General features: G+C 48.5%; 1 protein-coding gene across 1 annotated transcript in view; it reads left to right on the top strand.

Annotated features, from left to right (window-relative positions):
• The window catches only part of LOC306773887 (kalirin-like), a gene marked incomplete at both ends in the record, with an annotated part of 149347 nt that overhangs the window by 37324 nt on the left and 91308 nt on the right, over window positions 1–20715 (top strand). The window contains 19 exons of the mRNA XM_079263831.1: window positions 2908–2982; window positions 3061–3175; window positions 3559–3751; window positions 3823–4046; window positions 6129–6444; window positions 6515–6637; window positions 6706–6897; window positions 6966–7097; window positions 7167–7301; window positions 7376–7468; window positions 9409–9531; window positions 9703–9819; window positions 9893–9967; window positions 10039–10161; window positions 10284–10336; window positions 10437–10584; window positions 10663–10859; window positions 10929–11026; window positions 20333–20496. Coding sequence (XP_079119957.1) covers window positions 2908–2982; window positions 3061–3175; window positions 3559–3751; window positions 3823–4046; window positions 6129–6444; window positions 6515–6637; window positions 6706–6897; window positions 6966–7097; window positions 7167–7301; window positions 7376–7468; window positions 9409–9531; window positions 9703–9819; window positions 9893–9967; window positions 10039–10161; window positions 10284–10336; window positions 10437–10584; window positions 10663–10859; window positions 10929–11026; window positions 20333–20496 — 2696 coding nt within the window. The remainder of the gene's footprint in view (window positions 1–2907; window positions 2983–3060; window positions 3176–3558; window positions 3752–3822; window positions 4047–6128; window positions 6445–6514; window positions 6638–6705; window positions 6898–6965; window positions 7098–7166; window positions 7302–7375; window positions 7469–9408; window positions 9532–9702; window positions 9820–9892; window positions 9968–10038; window positions 10162–10283; window positions 10337–10436; window positions 10585–10662; window positions 10860–10928; window positions 11027–20332; window positions 20497–20715) is intronic.

Raw genomic sequence — 20715 nt, 5'->3', positions numbered from 1 at the left:
TATCTGGTGGAACGGGAGATTCTCATGGTGATGAGGTTGAACGGGAGATTCTCATCATGATGACGTGGAACGGGAGTTTCTCATCGTGATGAGGTGGAACGGGAGATTCTCATGGTGATGAGGTGGAACAGGAGATTCTCATGGGGATGAGGTGGAACGGGAGATTCTCATGGGGATGAGGTGGAACGGGAGATTCTCATGGTGATGAGGTGGAACAGGAGATTCTCACGGTGATGAGGTGGAACGGGAGATTCTCATGGGGATGACGTGGAACGGCAGATTCTCATGGTGATGTGGTAGAACGGGAGATTCTCATGGTTATGTGGTGGAACGGGAGATTCTCATGGTGATGAGGTGGAACGGGAGATTCTCATCATGATGACGTGGAACGGGAGATTCTCATCGTGATGAGGTGGAACGGGAGATTCTCATGGTGATGAGGTGGAACAGGAGATTCTCATGGGGATGAGGTGGAACGGGAGATTCTCATGGGGATGAGGTGGAACGGGAGATTCTCATGGTGATGAGGTGGAACAGGAGATTCTCACGGTGATGAGGTGGAACGGGAGATTCTCATCATGATGATGTGGAACGGGAGTTTCTCATTGTGATGAGGTGGAACGGGAGATTCTCATGGTGATGAGGTGGAACAGGAGATTCTCATGGGGATGAGGTGGAACAGGAGATTCTCATGGTGATGTGGTGGAATGGGAGATTCTCATCATGATGTGGTGGAACGGGAGATTCTCATGGTGATGAGTTGGAACGGGAGATTCTCATGGTGATGAGTTGGAACGGGAGATTCTCATGGTTATGTGGTGGAACGTGAGTTTCTCATGGTTATGTGGTGGAACGGGAGTTTCTCATGGTGATGAGGTGGAACGGGAGTTTCTCATGGTGATGTGGTGGAACGGGAGTTTCTCATGGTGAAGAGGTGGAACGGGAGTTTCTCATGGTGATGAGGTGGAACGGGAGTTTCTCATGGTGATGATGTGGAACGGGATATTCTCATGGTGATGAGGTGGAACGGGAGATTCTCATGGTTATGTGGTGGAACGGGAGTTTCTCATGGCTATGAGGTGGAACGGGAGTTTCTCATGGTGATGAGGTGGAACGGGAGATTCTTATCATGATGACTTGGAACGGGAGATTCTCATGGTGATGAGGTGGAACGGGAGATTCTCATGGTGATGTGGTGGAACGGGAGTTTCTCATGGTGATGAGGTGGACCGGGAGTTTCTCATGGTGATGAGGTGGAACGGGAGATTCTCATGGGGATGAGGTGGAACGGGAGTATCTCATGGTGATGTGGTGGAACGGAAGATTCTCATGGTGATGAGGTGGAACGGGAGTTTCTCATGGTGATGAGGTGGAACGGGAGATTCTCATGGTGATGTGGTGGAACGGAAGATTCTCATGGTGATGAGGTGGAACGGGAGTTTCTCATGGTGATGAGGTGGAACGGGAGATTCTCATGGTGATGAGGTGGAACGGGAGATTCTCATGGTTATGTGGTGGAACGGGAGTTTCTCATGGTGATGAGGTGGAACGGGAGTTTCTCATGGTGATGAGGTGGAACGGGAGTTTCTCATGGTGATGAGGTGGAACGGGAGTTTCTCATGGTGATGAGGTGGAACGGGAGTTTCTCATGGTGATGAGGTGGAACGGGAGATTCTTATCATGATGACGTGGAACGGGAGATTCTCATGGTGATGAGGTGGAACGGGAGTTTCTCATGGTGATGAGGTGGAACGGGAGATTCTTATCATGATGACGTGGAACGGGAGATTCTCATGGTGATGAGGTGGAGCGGGAGATTCTCATGGTGATGAGGTGGAACGGGAGATTCTCATGGTGATGAGGTGGAACGGGAGATTCTCATCATGATGTGCATAAACTGTTTGATGCTTCATGCCAATATGGATGAGAATTTTCTGTGGAATGTTTCCATCTTGTTCCGTCTGTCATACCAGGAATTAAAGCCAGTCTGGAGGAAAAGGGGGTCGAGCTTGGTTCTAGTGAACTTTTTCAATCTCACCACGAGAAAATGTCCACTGGCTTTGTCTCTATCATGTAACAGGACTGAATCAACTAGGATGCCTGCTGTTGTTCATCCTGGTACTAATTTCTACCAAGAGGGTATAGTGGGTGGTTTGGATGTCCATTTCTCAGCAATATTGCATCAATACTATCCAGAGGTTTCAGCAGGTGACGTTATGTTTATCCAGCACTTATCAGGATGGAAATCACAAAGTGCACAATGAAGTTAAAAAAAAGTAAAACATAGTGAAAAAAGCAAGAATAAAAAGATGGTTTGGAGATATTTTAAATTACCACAGAGCCTTCAGGTGTCTGTTTCCAGCGAGGGAGCTCTCAGTACAGAACAAACCAGCGATCTATCATGAACATTCAGGATCAGTACTGATCTTCTGAAGTGAGTGTTTAACAGAAGATGCAAGAGAGTCTCCTTCATCTCAGGTAAATATCTGTCCTGGACACAGACAGATCATCATCATCATCATCATCATCATCATCATCATCCCATTCCTATTTCTGTCAGAATCGAAGCACCTGAACATGATCTGCAGCTTAAAAGCATCCTGGGGTGATTAATAAATATATAACTGAATATCATCTGCAGTGATGAATGTCAATAAAACATCTTAAACTACGCCGAAGACGAAGACCAGAAATAAAACACGTTGAAGGCCTCAAAGAGAGCCTTGTGGTGGGGCAAAGAGTTGAAGCCCAGATGGGAGGAACCCAATAAATGTTGGTGCGGATTGGGATTGTTTTGGATTGTTTTAGGGTACAGATCTCAGAAAGTACCTCCTTACAGCCAATGCCTTCTCACACACACACACACACACACACAACCAGCTGAAGCTGTGTCCATGTGTCTTCCAGGTTCTGGTAAAGCAGAGACTGTCCGTGCGGTTGATGTCCTGACGGTGCTCAGAGAGAAAGTGGCCTTCGTGTCGGGTAAAACAAGCTTCAGGATCTGGTCTGGTTTGGTTCTGATGTGATCCGGTTTATGTAACGTCTCCATGTGTCTTCCAGGTGGACGAGACAAACGAGGTGGACCAATCCTGACCTTTCCTGCCAGGACCAACCATGATCGAATAAAACAGGAAGATCTGAGTCGGCTGGTGACCTACCTGTCTACCATACCCAGGTAGCTGGAACCATTTGTAGCAGGGATCCTCAGTCCTGGTCCTGGAGGGCTGGAGTCCTGCAGCTTTCCCAGGTGCTCCTGCTGGAACACACCAGACTCAGACTCTGCACACGTCTGCCACATTGGTTTCAATCAGGTGTGTTGCAGCAGGGACACTTGGAAAACCGGCAGGACACCGGTCCTCCAGGACCAGGACTGAGGATCCCTGGTTTACATGGAGGTCGGTGGTCCAGCATGTGGACCAGGACTGAGGATCCCTGGTTTACATGGAGGTCGGTGGTCCAGCATGTGGACCAGGACTGAGGATCCCTGGTTTACAGGGAGGTCGGTGGTCCAGCATGTGAAATGTGAAACCTTCTCTGTGTCCACTGCATGTCTGGTAGTGAGGACGTGCGCGCTCGTGGGTTCACGGTGGTGGTGGACATGCGCGGCAGTAAGTGGGACAGCGTGAAGCCGGTGCTGCGGACGCTGCAGGAGTCCTTTTCCTCCCACATCCACACGGCACTGCTCATCAAACCCGACACCTTCTGGCAGAAACACAAGACCAACCTGGGCAGCGCCAAGCTCAGCTTCGAGGTACGTCTACTGAGGTCCGAGGCTCGGCTGCAGCCTGGAACATCCAGCCAGTAAACTGTGTGTGTCCCCAGACCAGCCTGGTGTCGGTGGAGGGTCTGTCCCGGCTCGTCGATCCCTCCCAGCTCACTGCCGACCTGGGCGGCTCGCTGGAGTATGATCACGTGGAGTGGACTGAGCTCCGTCTGGGTCTGGAGGAGTTCTCAGGGGCTGCCACGCAACTGCTGGCCCAGCTGGATCAGCTGGAAGCCGGGCTGAACCGCATACCAGAACCTCAGGATGTGGACGAGGCCCGAAAGTGAGTTCTCTGCTCCCTCCACCTTCATCACAGGCTGCGAGTTATAGTCACACGTATATAATCAAATACTGTATCATTCTGGAGGCCAAGCTACTGGAGGTCGTGACCATGGCAACCAACACCGTAGACACGTGACAGTTACATGTATGTTACCCAGTCTGTTACTGCATGAAGAACTTTAACAAAGAGAAACCTTGTCCAGCATTTAGGACATTTTGGTCCGTTTGGGTAATTTTTCAAACTGGTCGTCATTCTGGATGACATATGGCACAACTCTGCCATGTGAAGACGGACCACTGGAAGCACTGCTGGTTTTACTGGTGAACACAGTAGGTTCAGGTCGGACCTACTGGACCTACTGGAGCGGTCCTAATGGCCCAGGTTTTGTTCGGAGTTACTCCATTCTGATTGGCAGATGTAGAGGTCTACCATAACTGGTAGACCTCTTCTGTTCAACTTGTAGAAGTTTGTCTCCCAGTAAGACCAGTAAGAGCTCATCCATGCATTAATCTTCAGAAACTGGATTACTTGTCTTTTAACAGGACTAAGATCTGATCACGTCACACCAGTTTTCACATTTTTACCCTGGTTTCCAGTTTATGCTGGTTTCCTTTCACCACAGAGCAACTGTGCTGAGGCGGCCAGATTGCTAGATGCAGCTAGCAACAGCAGCTAGCTACAACAGCTAGCTACAGCTGCTAGCCACAGTAGCTAGTCACAGTAGCTAACTACAGTAGCTAGCCACAGTAGCTAACTACAGCAGCTAGCTACAGCAGCTAGCTACAGCTGCTAGCCACAGTAGCTAGCCACAGTAGCTAACTACAGCAGTTAGCTACAGCAGCTAACTACAGCAGCTATCTACAGCAGCTAGCCACAGCAGCTAACTACAGCAGCTAGCTACAGCAGCTAGCTACAACAGCTAGCTACAGCAGCTAACTACAGCAGGTAGCCACAGCAGCTAATTACAGCAGCTAGTCACAGCAGCTAGCCACAGCAGCTAACTACAGCAGCAAGCTACAACAGCTAGCTACAGCTGCTAGCCACAGCAGCTAACTACAGCAGCAGGCTAAAGCAGGTAGCCACAGCAGCAGGCTACAGCCGATAGCTACAGGAGCTAGCCACAGCAGCTAACTAATTAACATATTGATCTCATTGTCATTGGGCCATAATGCTAATACATAACGATAAATCACAGACTTTTATTTTGTAAACAGTTGTATTTTGAGCTCCCCTGCCATGTTTTTTTTTCTTTTATTACTTGTCTGTCTTTTTATAAGATGTATTTCTTTATTTAAGTAAATTAACTTCATCAGCTGAGCTCAGAAACATCAAGTTGAGCTTTAGTGATATTGGCTCATATCAATCAGTGGATCTTATTAAATCCAATCGTATGGTATTGACTGAATGTTTTTATTTGATAGGGACAAGTATGCTCCATGAATGATGGCACATAACTGCAGGCTAATTTTCAATACCCATCCTTAGTATGGCTTTTACACAGTAAGAAAATATACACAGTTTACATTGCATTGCGAAAAATAAAAGTTACACATGTGCCATTATAAATACATACAAATTACAAATATGTAGATATACATCAAAATGTAAAATTAAGTAAAACACATTGTCAATAAAATTCCGTCCGAAATAAGAACATTGTCAATACAAAATCTAAACTACCGTTTTGCCACCCACATGGAAAAAATGACAATACTAAAGGTGAGTGCAGGCCTGATGTCTCTTTATCCAGTTCTTCAGTCTGGCGGTAAACGTTTTAAAATCCGGTATAGTCTGAAGGTCTGTAAGGAGCGCGTTCCATAAGTCTTCACAGAAAAGGCTGTCTGCCCAAAACTAGGCCTAAAATAAGGCATCTTACAGTCATGGTTTGTCACACTTCTGGTAACTCTGCTGCTGTTTCGTCTCTCCACACATTAGAGACTCAGGTACTAAATGATAGATGCATCTGTTGATTAATTTAATCGGAGATATCGGTAAACATCGTGATCAAACTCAGCAGCCTGAGAAGGCCTCGGCCTTCCAGACGTGCTTTGAGCGCTAACCTCCGGAGTTTCCTCTCCTCAGGCTTCTGGAGGAGCACGGCCGCCTTCGCAACACCATCGCCACCGCCCCCGTCGACGGCCTCGACCGGGAGGGGAAGAGCCTGCTCCAGCGCATGCGCCTGGGACCCTCCCACAGCGACGCCTCGAATGAAGGCGGAGGCGGGGGGGGCACCTGGCTGTCGGGGGGGGCGGACTTCCAGAGCGTGGCGCCCAAGGTTTCGTCCCTGCTTGACCGGCTGCAGGCGGCGCGAGCCCACCTGCTGCAGAGCTGGACCGACAGGAAGCTGCACCTCGACCAGGCGCTGCAGCTGCACCTGTTTGAGCAGGATGCCACCAAGGTGAGCGGCGGTGATGGCGGCCGGCCTTATGTGCTGGCTTTCTGATGACCCGGCTCTCTCTCCGTCCCAGATGTCCGAGTGGATCGCTCACAGTAAAGAGCTGTTCATGCAGAGTCTGGTGGAAGTGGGTCAGAACCACCAGCACGCCGTGGACCTGCAGACGCAGCACCAGCACTTCACCGCCAACTGCATGGTCAGTGCGCCAGGGCGTGTTTCTGCGTCGCAGCGAGCAGCACCAACACATCTCTGTGTCTCCTGCAGAACGGCAGCGTGAACGTGGACAGCGTGGTCACCGTGGCCGCCAGACTCGCCGAGGCTGGTCACTACGGCGGGGAGCGGATCGCCATGGTGTCGTCCAGGTTACAGGAGGACTGGAAGTCCCTGACAACCGCGTTGGAGGAGCGCAGCAACACGCTCGCCATGGCAACAGGCTTCCACCAGGGGGCGGAACAGGTGACTGTTACCATGGTGACGTTCTGATGAGACGGCCGCTGTCTGACACCTCCTCCCTGTCTGTCCAGTTCCTGCTCCGTGTGGAGGGGTGGGTCCAGGTGTGCTCTGAAGGGGCGTTGCCATCGGCAACAGAGGAGCTGGAAGCTGCAGTGAAGAAACACCAGGAGCTGAACGAGGAGATCTCCGCGAACTACACACAGGTACGGTGTTCTCCGTCCGGTTCCCCGACGTCCGGCGGGTCTCCACCTCATCGCACCGTCTTTGTGCAGGTCAGCGAAAGCGGGAAAGCCTTACTGGACGTCCTTCAGCGTTGCCCGGCAACAGAGACAGACGAGTCAGCGACCAAACCAGATTTCACCGCCGCCACACACGCCATCATGGCAGTCCTGCACCAGGTGATGCAGGTGAGTTGGAGCCCGTCTCCAGACAGAGAGGACGTCGGCTGCAGACTGGTGATGGGTTTCCTCTTCCTGAGCAGGGCCACCGTGAGGTGGAGGGGGCCTGGCAGCACCGGAAGCTGCGACTCCACCAGCGCCTGCAGCTCTGCGTGTTTCAGCAGGATGTGAGACAGGTAAGACCCACACGCACACATGTAGCATGTAGCAGGAACTCTGACAGACAACACGCATGTGACCTGAGGACACGCCTACGTCTACATACATGAGGAGTAAATGTGTAAATGAAACGCTGAATCATTGAGTCGCTGACGTCCATTAAACATGATGGACGGTGGTGTTTCTCCTCCCTCCCTACATGTGATCACTTGGCCTCCTCCTGTGGGTGGGAGGAAGCTGGACCCGGAGAGAACCACACACACACGGGGAGAACGTGCAAACCGCACACAGAAACGTCTTTTCTCTGTTTATTACCGGAGGCCATGGAGGCCATGTTGCAGCATCTGTCTGTTCGTAACTTTACGTAAAATCTCCTGGAGCGGTCTTCATGGTGCCTTTCTGAGAACTGGTCTAACAGACTGGCAGGGATCCGGATCAGCATCTGGATCCAGACGCACCAAGCCGGCATTTTTTTACAATATATTCATAAAACTCCACAATAATCAGTATGGATTAATTATCAACGAACCTGGAACTTGATCGTGTGTCCATATAAGCTGGAAGTCTGTGGAAGATGGAAGTGGGTCTGCGCTCCCAGCGTGTTTCTACTGTGCTTTCATCGCTCCTGCTTCCTGTTTATTATCTTATTATGATGTTATTATGTTATTATTATGTTATTATGTTATTATTATGTTAAGTATGGTATTACTAGAAACGTTTTATTCTGAAACGTCTGCGGCATTCTGCCGCCATGCAGCATGGGTTCTGAATGATCCGATATCGTTGAAATCACAGACAACGTACGCAGAACCCACACCGGATCTGGATCCGGGCTCAGATCCATATCCAGAGTGATGGCAAGGCGTAGATCCAGATGTTCAGATCCAGATGTTCTGATACTAAAGGAGATTCAGATCCAGATGTTCTGATACTAAAGGAGATTCATATCCAGATGTTCTGATACTAACGGAGAGTCAGATCCAGATGTTCTGATACTAACGGAGAGTCTGATCCAGATGTTCTGATACTAACGGAGATTCATATCCAGATGTTCTGATACTAACGGAGAGTCAGATCCAGATGTTCTGATACTAACGGAGAGTCTGATCCAGATGTTCTGATACTAACGGAGATTCAGATCCAGATGTTCTGATACTAACGGAGATTCAGATCCAGATGTTCTGATACTAACAGAGAGTCAGATCCAGATGTTCTGATACTAACGGAGAGTCTGATCCAGATGTTCTGATACTAACGGAGATTCAGATCCAGATGTTCTGATACTAACGGAGAGTCAGATCCAGATGTTCTGATACTAACGGAGATTCAGATCCAGATGTTCTGATACTAACGGAGATTCAGATCCAGATGTTCTGATACTAACGGAGAGTCAGATCCAGATGTTCTGATACTAACGGAGATTCAGATCCAGATGTTCTGATACTAACGAAGATTCATATCCAGATGTTCTGATACTAACGGAGAGTCAGATCCAGATGTTCTGATACTAACGGAGATTCAGATCCAGATGTTCTGATACTAACGGAGAGTCTGATCCAGATGTTCTGATACTAACGAAGATTCATATCCAGATGTTCTGATACTAACGGAGAGTCAGATCCAGATGTTCTGATACTAACGGAGATTCAGATCCAGATGTTCTGATACTAACGGAGATTCAGATCCAGATGTTCTGATACTAACGGAGATTCAGATCCAGATGTTCTGATACTAACGGAGATTCAGATCCAGATGTTCTGATACTAACGGAGATTCAGATCCAGATGTTCTGATACTAACGGAGATTCAGATCCAGATGTTCTGATACTAACGGAGAGTCAGATCCAGATGTTCTGATACTAACGGAGAGTCAGATCCAGATGTTCTGATACTAACGGAGAGTCAGATCCAGATGTTCTGATACTAACTAACAGATGACTCCTCCTGTCTGTCTCAGGTGCTGGACTGGGTGGAGCAGCACGGCGAGGTGTTTCTGAACAAACACAGCGGCGTTGGGAAGTCTCTGCACCGAGCGCGCGCGTTGCAGAAACGCCATGACGACTTCCAGCAGGTTGCCCAGGTAACGAGGATCCAATTCTCCAGTCAGCTGGAGGCAGCGAACGCCACGCCTGAAACATCAAACCTTCCTCTGATCTGCTGCTTCTCAGGTTTACATGCAGAGCAGACGGTAGGAAATGCAGCTGCTCACTGTGTGTGTGTGTGTGTGTGTGTGTACGTGTGTGTGTTTCAGAACACTTACACTAACGCAGAGAAGCTTCTGGAAGCAGCAGATCAGTTGGCTCAGTCTGGAGAGTGTGAGCAGGAGGAGATCTACCAGGCAGCTCGAGACCTGGAGCTCCGCATGCAGGCACGTCTGCAGCCACATGGCGCTTGTTTACCGACTGTTTACGGCTTGCTTACGATGTTTACGCTTGTTGCAGGCGTTCATTCAGCGAGTTGAACAGAGGAAGCTGCTCCTGGACCTGGCTGTGTCTTTCTACACGCATACGAAGGAGGTAACGTGTACTCTGACGGGTGTCTGTGCGCCCACCGTGCCGGCTCTCATCTGGTCTTTCCCTCGCTCCAGCTGTCGGTGTGGATGGAGGGCCTGCAGAAGCAGCTGTCCTCAGACGTCCTGGTTTGCCCCGACACCGTGGAGGCGCTGCAGGCTCTAATCAGCCAGCAGCAGCAGCAGCAAGCCAACACACAGGTACCCGCCCTCTCCCCCTCTGATCTGGATTCTCACCGCATCGTAACAAGCTAACACTCCCCGACTGCTTACACCTGACCTCTAACCTTCACCCTAACCCTACGTCTAACCCTGACCCGCAGGAAGCTGCGATGAGTGTCATCCGGGAAGGAGAAGACCTCATCCTGCAACTCAGGTACACAGACTGGGTGCATGAGTTCGGGATGCCGCGTAGAGCCAGGAAACCCCGGTGTGTTTCCGTGGATTCAGAGGCTTGGTATGTGTGTTTGTTTCAGGCCCCAGGGCAGCTCCGTGGGCCACGTGGAGTCGGTTCTGCAGCAGCTGGAGGAGGCTCATGCTCAGCTAGAGGAACTTTTCCACCAGAGGAAGGTCCGCCTGGACATCTACCTGCAGCTCCGTATTCTGCAGCAGTGCACGCTGGAGGTGCGCAAACATGGCCCCCAACTCATCCCCCCGTTGGGCTGGACCAAGCTGAACTCCTGTTACCTCTGTGTTTCCTAGGTAACGGGTGAAATGGATGCCTGGAAACAGGACCTCCAGAAGCAGTCGCAGGACTTTTCCTCTGAGAAGCTAGCGTCAGCACGGCTAGCTGACACAAACCAGGACAAGCTAAACCAAGACAAGCTAGCCCTGGGCCAGTCGCGCCTGGCGGAGGCTAGCCCCGAGGCACTAACGCTAGCACAGCAGCGCATTCACAGGCAAGCCGTTGGATGGCACGAGTCGGGTCTGAGTGTTTAGGCTGGGACTGATGGACTGATTCTCTGCAGGCACATGGAGCGGAGGCTGGCGATGAACAACATGGTTTATGAGGTCATCCAGCAAGGTCATGACCTTCAGCAGTACATCTCCGAGGTCCAGGCATCAGGTAAGACCTGCTGCTGAACGGCGTCTGGCAGGATGGAGGCTGAGAAACAGGCAGCAGAGTCCAGAAACGATGTTGCACCCGGGTTCGTTGACACAACGCTTCCATGCCAAACCCAAAACGTCGTTCTGATACCTTTGTGTGTTTGTCCACCAACAACTCTGTTCCTGTGTAAACAAGAAAACCCAACAAAACCTTTGTGTTTAGAGTCCCAGTGTGGTCAGGGTCCTGGTCTACGGAGTCTGCAGAACTCCCAGGACTTCAAATCCCTGTTTTGACCTGGCGGACCAACAGGGACAGCTCAGTTTTCACAGGCAAAGACGGAGAAAAGAACATTCCAGTGTCATTCCAGCATCATTCCAGCAACATTCCAGTGTCATTCCAGCAACATTCCAGCATCATTCCAGCAACATTCCAGCATCTTTCCAACAACATTCCAGCATCTTTCCAGCATCATTCCAGCATCATTCCAGCGTCATTCCAGCAACATTCCAGCAACATTCCAGCATCATTCCAGCAACATTCCAGCATCATTCCAGCAACATTCCAGCAACATTCCAGCAACATTCCAGCATCTTTCCAGCATCACTCCAGCAACATTCCAGCAACATTCCAGCATCTTTCCAGCATCATTCCAGCAACATTCCAGCAACATTCCAGCATCTTTCCAGCATCATTCCAGCAACATTCCAGCATCATTCCAGCATCATTCCAGCAACATTCCAGCAACATTCCAGCATCTTTCCAGCATCATTCCAGCAACATTCCAGCAACATTCCAGCATCTTTCCAGCAACATTCCAGCAACATTCCAGCATCATTCCAGCAACATTCCAGCAACATTCCAGCATCATTCCAGCAACATTCCAGCATCTTTCCAACAACATTCCAGCATCTTTCCAGCAACATTCCAGCAACATTCCAGCATCATTCCAGCAACATTCCAGCAACATTCCAGCATCATTCCAGCAACATTCCAGCATCATTCCAGCAACATTCCAGCAACATTCCAGCATCATTCCAGCAACATTCCAGCAACATTCCAGCATCATTCCAGCAACATTCCAGCATCTTTACAGCAACATTCCAGCATCAGTCCAGCAACATTCCAGCAACATTCCAGCATCTTTCCAGCAACATTCCAGCAACATTCCAGCATCATTCCAGCAACATTCCAGCAACATTCCAGCATCATTCCAGCAACATTCCAGCAACATTCCAGCATCATTCCAGCATCATTCCAGCAACATTCCAGCAACATTCCAGCATCATTCCAGCAACATTCCAGCAACATTCCAGCATCATTCCAGCAACATTCCAGCATCTTTCCAGCATCTTTCCAGCAACATTCCAGCAACATTCCAGCATTATTCCAGCAACATTCCAGCATCATTCCAGCAACATTCCAGCAACATTCCAGCATCATTCCAGCAACATTCCAGCAACATTCCAGCATCATTCCAGCAACATTCCAGCAACATTCCAGCATCATTCCAGCAACATTCCAGCAACATTCCAGCATCATTCCAGCAACATTCCAGCATCATTCCAGCAACATTCCAGCATCATTCCAGCAACATTCCAGCATCTTTACAGCAACATTCCAGCATCAGTCCAGCAACATTCCAGCAACATTCCAGCATCTTTCCAGCAACATTCCAGCAACATTCCAGCATCATTCCAGCAACATTCCAGCAACATTCCAGCAACATTCCAGCAACATTCCAGCATCATTCCAGCAACATTCCAGCATCATTCCAGCAACATTCCAGCATCATTCCAGCAACATTCCAGCATCATTCCAGCAACATTCCAGCATCTTTACAGCAACATTCCAGCATCAGTCCAGCAACATTCCAGCAACATTCCAGCATCTTTCCAGCATCATTCCAGCAACATTCCAGCAACATTCCAGCATCATTCCAGCAACATTCCAGCATCATTCCAGCAACATTCCAGCATCTTTACAGCAACATTCCAGCATCAGTCCAGCAACATTCCAGCAACATTCCAGCATCTTTCCAGCATCATTCCAGCAACATTCCAGCAACATTCCAGCATCATTCCAGCAACATTCCAGCATCTTTCCAGCAACATTCCAGCAACATTCCAGCATCAGTCCAGCAACATTCCAGCAACATTCCAGCATCTTTCCAGCATCATTCCAGCAACATTCCAGCAACATTCCAGCATCATTCCAGCAACATTCCAGCATCTTTCCAGCAACATTCCAGCAACATTCCAGCATCATTCCAGCAACATTCCAGCATCTTTCCAGCAAAATTCCAGCAACATTCCAGCATCTTTCCAGCATCATTCCAGCAACATTCCAGCAACATTCCAGCATCATTCCAGCAACATTCCAGCAACATTCCAGCAACATTCCAGCATCATTCCAGCAACATTCCAGCATCTTTCCAACAACATTCCAGCATCTTTCCAGCAACATTCCAGCAACATTCCAGCATCATTCCAGCAACATTCCAGCAACATTCCAGCATTATTCCAGCAACATTCCAGCATCATTCCAGCAACATTCCAGCATCATTCCAGCAACATTCCAGCAACATTCCAGCATCATTCCAGCAACATTCCAGCATCTTTACAGCAACATTCCAGCATCAGTCCAGCAACATTCCAGCATCTTTCCAGCAACATTCCAGCAACATTCCAGCATCATTCCAGCAACATTCCAGCAACATTCCAGCATCATTCCAGCAACATTCCAGCAACATTCCAGCATCATTCCAGCAACATTCCAGCAACATTCCAGCATCATTCCACCATCATTCCAGCATCATTCCAGCAACATTCCAGCAACATTCCAGCAATATTCCAGCATCATTCCAGCAACATTCCAGCATCTTTCCAACAACATTCCAGCATCTTTCCAGCAACATTCCAGCAACATTCCAGCATCATTCCAGCATCATTCCAGCAACATTCCAGCAACATTCCAGCAACATTCCAGCATCATTCCAGCAACATTCCAGCAACATTCCAGCATCATTCCAGCAACATTCCAGCATCTTTCCAGCATCATTCCAGCAACATTCCAGCAACATTCCAGCATCTTTCCAGCATCATTCCAGCAACATTCCAGCAACATTCCAGCATCTTTCCAGCATCATTCCAGCAACAATCCAGCAACATTCCAGCATCATTCCAGCATCATTCCAGCAACATTCCAGCAACATTCCAGCATCATTCCAGCAACATTCCAGCAACATTCCAGCATCATTCCAGCAACATTCCAGCAACATTCCAGCATCATTCCAGCAACATTCCAGCATCATTCCAGCATCATTCCAGCAACATTCCAGCAACATTCCAGCATCATTCCAGCAACATTCCAGCATCTTTCCAGCAACATTCCAGCAACATTCCAGCATCATTCCAGCAACATTCCAGCATCATTCCAGCAAAATTCCAGCAACATTCCAGCATCTTTCCAGCATCATTCCAGCAACATTCCAGCATCTTTCCAACAACATTCCAGCATCTTTCCAGCAACATTCCAGCAACATTCCAGCATCATTCCAGCAACATTCCAGCAACATTCCAGCATTATTCCAGCAACATTCCAGCATCATTCCAGCAACATTCCAGCAACATTCCAGCATCATTCCAGCAACATTCCAGCAACATTCCAGCATCATTCCAGCAACATTCCAGCATCTTTACAGCAACATTCCAGCATCAGTCCAGCAACATTCCAGCATCTTTCCAGCAACATTCCAGCAACATTCCAGCATCATTCCAGCAACATTCCAGCAACATTCCAGCATCATTCCAGCAACATTCCAGCAACATTCCAGCATCATTCCAGCAACATTCCAGCAACATTCCAGCATCATTCCACCATCATTCCAGCATCATTCCAGCAACATTCCAGCAACATTCCAGCAATATTCCAGCATCATTCCAGCAACATTCCAGCATCTTTCCAACAACATTCCAGCATCTTTCCAGCAACATTCCAGCAACATTCCAGCATCATTCCAGCAACATTCCAGCAACATTCCAGCATCATTCCAGCAACATTCCAGCAACATTCCAGCATCATTCCAGCAACATTCCAGCATCTTTCCAGCATCTTTACAGCAACATTCCAGCATCAGTCCAGCAACATTCCAGCAACATTCCAGCATCTTTCCAGCAACATTCCAGCAACATTCCAGCATCATTCCAGCAACATTCCAGCAACATTCCAGCAACATTCCAGCATCATTCCAGCAACATTCCAGCATCATTCCAGCAACATTCCAGCAACATTCCAGCATCATTCCAGCAACATTCCAGCAACATTCCAGCATCATTCCAGCAACATTCCAGCATCTTTCCAGCATCATTCCAGCAACATTCCAGCATCTTTCCAACAACATTCCAGCATCTTTCCAGCAACATTCCAGCAACATTCCAGCATCATTCCAGCATCATTCCAGCAACATTCCAGCAACATTCCAGCATTATTCCAGCAACATTCCAGCATCATTCCAGCAACATTCCAGCAACATTCCAGCAACATTCCAGCATCATTCCAGCAACATTCCAGCATCTTTCCAACAACATTCCAGCATCTTTCCAGCAACATTCCAGCAACATTCCAGCATCATTCCAGCATCATTCCAGCAACATTCCAGCAACATTCCAGCATCATTCCAGCAACATTCCAGCATCTTTCCAACAACATTCCAGCATCTTTCCAGCAACATTCCAGCAACATTCCAGCATCATTCCAGCAACATTCCAGCATCATTCCAGCGTCATTCCAGCAACATTCCAGCAACATTCCAGCAACATTCCAGCATCATTCCAGCAACATTCCAGCAACATTCCAGCATCATTCCAGCAACATTCCAGCATCATTCCAGCAACATTCCAGCATCTTTACAGCAACATTCCAGCATCAGTCCAGCAACATTCCAGCAACATTCCAGCATCTTTCCAGCAACATTCCAGCAACATTCCAGCATCATTCCAGCAACATTCCAGCATCTTTCCAGCATCATTCCAGCAACATTCCAGCATCATTCCAGCAACATTCCAGCATCTTTACAGCAACATTCCAGCATCAGTCCAGCAACATTCCAGCAACATTCCAGCATCTTTCCAGCAACATTCCAGCAACATTCCAGCAACATTCCAGCAACATTCCAGCATCATTCCAGCAACATTCCAGCAACATTCCAGCATCATTCCAGCAACATTCCAGCAACATTCCAGCATCATTCCAGCAACATTCCAGCATCTTTCCAGCATCATTCCAGCAACATTCCAGCATCTTTCCAGCATCATTCCAGCAACATTCCAGCATCTTTCCAACAACATTCCAGCATCTTTCCAGCAACATTCCAGCAACATTCCAGCATCATTCCAGCAACATTCCAGCAACATTCCAGCAACATTCCAGCAACATTCCAGCATCATTCCAGCAACATTCCAGCAACATTCCAGCATCATTCCAGCAACATTCCAGCAACATTCCAGCATCATTCCAGCAACATTCCAGCATCTTTACAGCAACATTCCAGCAACATTCCAGCATCATTCCAGCAACATTCCAGCATCTTTCCAGCAACATTCCAGCAACATTCCAGCATCATTCCAGCAACATTCCAGCAACATTCCAGCATCATTCCAGCAACATTCCAGCATCTTTCCAACATTCCAGCATCTTTCCAGCAACATTCCAGCAACATTCCAGCATCATTCCAGCAACATTCCAGCATCATTCCAGCGTCATTCCAGCAACATTCCAGCAACATTCCAGCATCTTTACAGCAACATTCCAGCATCATTCCAGCATCATTCCAGCAACATTCCAGCAACATTCCAGCATCTTTCCAGCAACATTCCAGCAACATTCCAGCATCATTCCAGCAACATTCCAGCATCATTCCAGCAACATTCCAGCGTCATTCCAGCAACATTCCAGCAACATTCCAGCATCATTCCAGCAACATTCCAGCAACATTCCAGCATTATTCCAGCAACATTCCAGCGTCATTCCAGCAACATTCCAGCAACATTCCAGCAACATTCCAGCAACATTGCGGCGTCATTCCTGCAACATTCCAGCAACATTTCAGCATCATTCCAGCAACATTCCAGCAACATTCCAGCATCATTCCAGCAACATTCCAGCATCTTTCCAACAACATTCCAGCATCTTTCCAGCAACATTCCAGCAACATTCCAGCATCATTCCAGCAACATTCCAGCATCATTCCAGCGTCATTCCAGCAACATTCCAGCAACATTCCAGCATCATTCCAGCAACATTCCAGCAACATTCCAGCATCATTCCAGCAACATTCCAGCAGCTTTACAGCAACATTCCAGCAACATTCCAGCATCATTCCAGCAACATTCCAGCAACATTCCAGCATCTTTCCAGCAACATTCCAGCAACATTCCAGCATCATTCCAGCAACATTCCAGCATCATTCCAGCAACATTCCAGCGTCATTCCAGCAACATTCCAGCAACATTCCAGCATCATTCCAGCAACATTCCAGCAACATTCCAGCATCATTCCAGCAACATTCCAGCGTCATTCCAGCAACATTCCAGCAACATTCCAGCATCATTCCAGCAACATTCCAGCAACATTCCAGCATCATTCCAGCAACATTCCAGCAACATTGCAGCATCTTTCCAGCAACATTCCAGCATCATTCCAGCAACATTCCAGCGTCATTCCAGCATCTTTCCAGCAACATTCCAGCATCATTCCAGCATCATTCCAGCAACATTCCAGCATCTTTCCAGCAACATTCCAGCAACATTCCAGCATCATTCCAGCAACATTCCAGCAACATTCCAGCATCATTCCAGCAACATTCCAGCATCTTTCCAACATTCCAGCATCTTTCCAGCAACATTCCAGCAACATTCCAGCATCATTCCAGCAACATTCCAGCATCATTCCAGCGTCATTCCAGCAACATTCCAGCAACATTCCAGCATCTTTACAGCAACATTCCAGCATCATTCCAGCATCATTCCAGCAACATTCCAGCAACATTCCAGCATCTTTCCAGCAACATTCCAGCAACATTCCAGCATCATTCCAGCAACATTCCAGCATCATTCCAGCAACATTCCAGCGTCATTCCAGCAACATTCCAGCAACATTCCAGCATCATTCCAGCAACATTCCAGCAACATTCCAGCATCATTCCAGCAACATTCCAGCGTCATTCCAGCAACATTCCAGCAACATTCCAGCATCATTCCAGCAACATTGCAGCATCTTTCCAGCAACATTCCAGCATCATTCCAGCAACATTCCAGCGTCATTCCAGCAACATTCCAGCATCATTCCAGCAACATTCCAGCAACATTGCGGCGTCATTCCTGCAACATTCCAGCAACATTTCAGCATCATTCCAGCAACATTCCAGCAACATTCCAGCATCATTCCAGCAACATTCCAGCATCTTTCCAACAACATTCCAGCATCTTTCCAGCAACATTCCAGCAACATTCCAGCATCATTCCAGCAACATTCCAGCATCATTCCAGCGTCATTCCAGCAACATTCCAGCAACATTCCAGCATCATTCCAGCAACATTCCAGCAACATTCCAGCATCATTCCAGCAACATTCCAGCAGCTTTACAGCAACATTCCAGCAACATTCCAGCATCATTCCAGCAACATTCCAGCAACATTCCAGCATCTTTCCAGCAACATTCCAGCAACATTCCAGCATCATTCCAGCAACATTCCAGCATCATTCCAGCAACATTCCAGCGTCATTCCAGCAACATTCCAGCAACATTCCAGCATCATTCCAGCAACATTCCAGCAACATTCCAGCATCATTCCAGCAACATTCCAGCGTCATTCCAGCAACATTCCAGCAACATTCCAGCATCATTCCAGCAACATTCCAGCAACATTCCAGCATCATTCCAGCAACATTCCAGCAACATTGCAGCATCTTTCCAGCAACATTCCAGCATCATTCCAGCAACATTCCAGCGTCATTCCAGCATCTTTCCAGCAACATTCCAGCATCATTCCAGCAACATTCCAGCAACATTGCGGCGTCATTCCTGCAACATTCCAGCAACATTTCAGCATCATTCCAGCAACATTCCAGCAACATTCCAGCATCATTCCAGCAACATTCCAGCATCTTTACAGCAACATTCCAGCAACATTCCAGCATCATTCCAGCAACATTCCAGCAACATTCCAGCATCTTTCCAGCAACATTCCAGCAACATTCCAGCATCATTCCAGCAACATTCCAGCGTCATTCCAGCAACATTCCAGCAACATTCCAGCATCATTCCAGCAACATTCCAGCAACATTCCAGCATCATTCCAGCAACATTCCAGCGTCATTCCAGCAACATTCCAGCAACATTCCAGCATCATTCCAGCAACATTGCAGCATCTTTCCAGCAACATTCCAGCATCATTCCAGCAACATTCCAGCGTCATTCCAGCAACATTCCAGCATCATTCCAGCAACATTCCAGCAACATTGCGGCGTCATTCCTGCAACATTCCAGCAACATTTCAGCATCATTCCAGCATCATTCCAGCAATATTCCGGTGACATTCCAGCGAGTCCAGCGGTTTTTAGCCATTCTGATTCAGGAGTCAGTGAGACGTCTGGTGGTTTGGGACTTTCCTCAGATCTCTGGGAGCGTTCCGGTGCCGTCGGATGAGGCTGTCTGTGAAAAGGATTGTGCTGCCGCAGAAGGCTTTCCCTCCACCAGACTCACCAGGCTTGGTCTGGAGAGTTTTCCATTTGGCTCTGGTTTCCAGTACGGGACACCTACGAGGGTTAGACCGTGTGAGACAAGCGGGGATGGCCGGGACGGAAGCAGAGCGATGATCAGTTTCAGATAATTGTTCTATAATGTCTTTGATCATTTACTGAGGAGAATATGAACAAAAGCAGCAGAACTTTGGTCTGGACACGCTAAACACACACACACACACACACACACACACACACATGATGATACAGCAGGGAGTGGGGGGAGCGGGCAGAGAGGATAATGGGAGAGGGGAAAAAGGGGGACAGGGTTGCTATGGAAACTGCTCTCTGAAGTGCACAGCTGGTCCCCATGGAAACCAGCTTATTGAATTTGCCATGGAGATACACACACACACACACACACACACACATACACACACACACACACACAGACAAGCAAATCCATGCATGAACACACACACAGAGCCATGCACACACATGTACGCTGCTGTTTTACTGTTCTTCTAAAGACCCCTCGTTGCCACGGCGCAGCCCTTCTCATGCTCTGACGTGTCTGTGTGGCAGGTATCGAGCTCTCGGACGCGGAGGGCGGCCTTTCCTCGCAGGTGGAGGAGCTGCAGCGCCTCCTGCAGGACAAACAGAAGGAGGTGCAGCAGATTGCAGATAACACACACACACACCTGGAGCAGAACCTGCAGCTGAGACACCTGCAGAGCCAGGTCAAACAGGTAAGCCCCTCCGCACCAAACTAGGCCTGTCTCATTCCGTCTCATTGTGTCTCATCGCGTCTCATTGTGTCTCATTCCGTCTCATCGCGTCTCATTGTGTCTCATCCCGTCTCATCACAACTCATCGCAACTCATCGTGTCTCATCGCGTCTCATCACGTATCATCGCGTCTCATCGCGTCTCATTGCTTCTGTTCCCGTCTCATTGTGTCTCATCGCA

This window comes from Telmatherina bonti (assembly GCF_933228915.1).
Source record: "Telmatherina bonti genome assembly, chromosome: 24".
Lineage (NCBI taxonomy): Eukaryota > Metazoa > Chordata > Actinopteri > Atheriniformes > Telmatherinidae > Telmatherina > Telmatherina bonti.
Note: the sequence above shows the minus strand (reverse complement) of the source record. Positions and strands in the feature narration are given on the sequence as shown.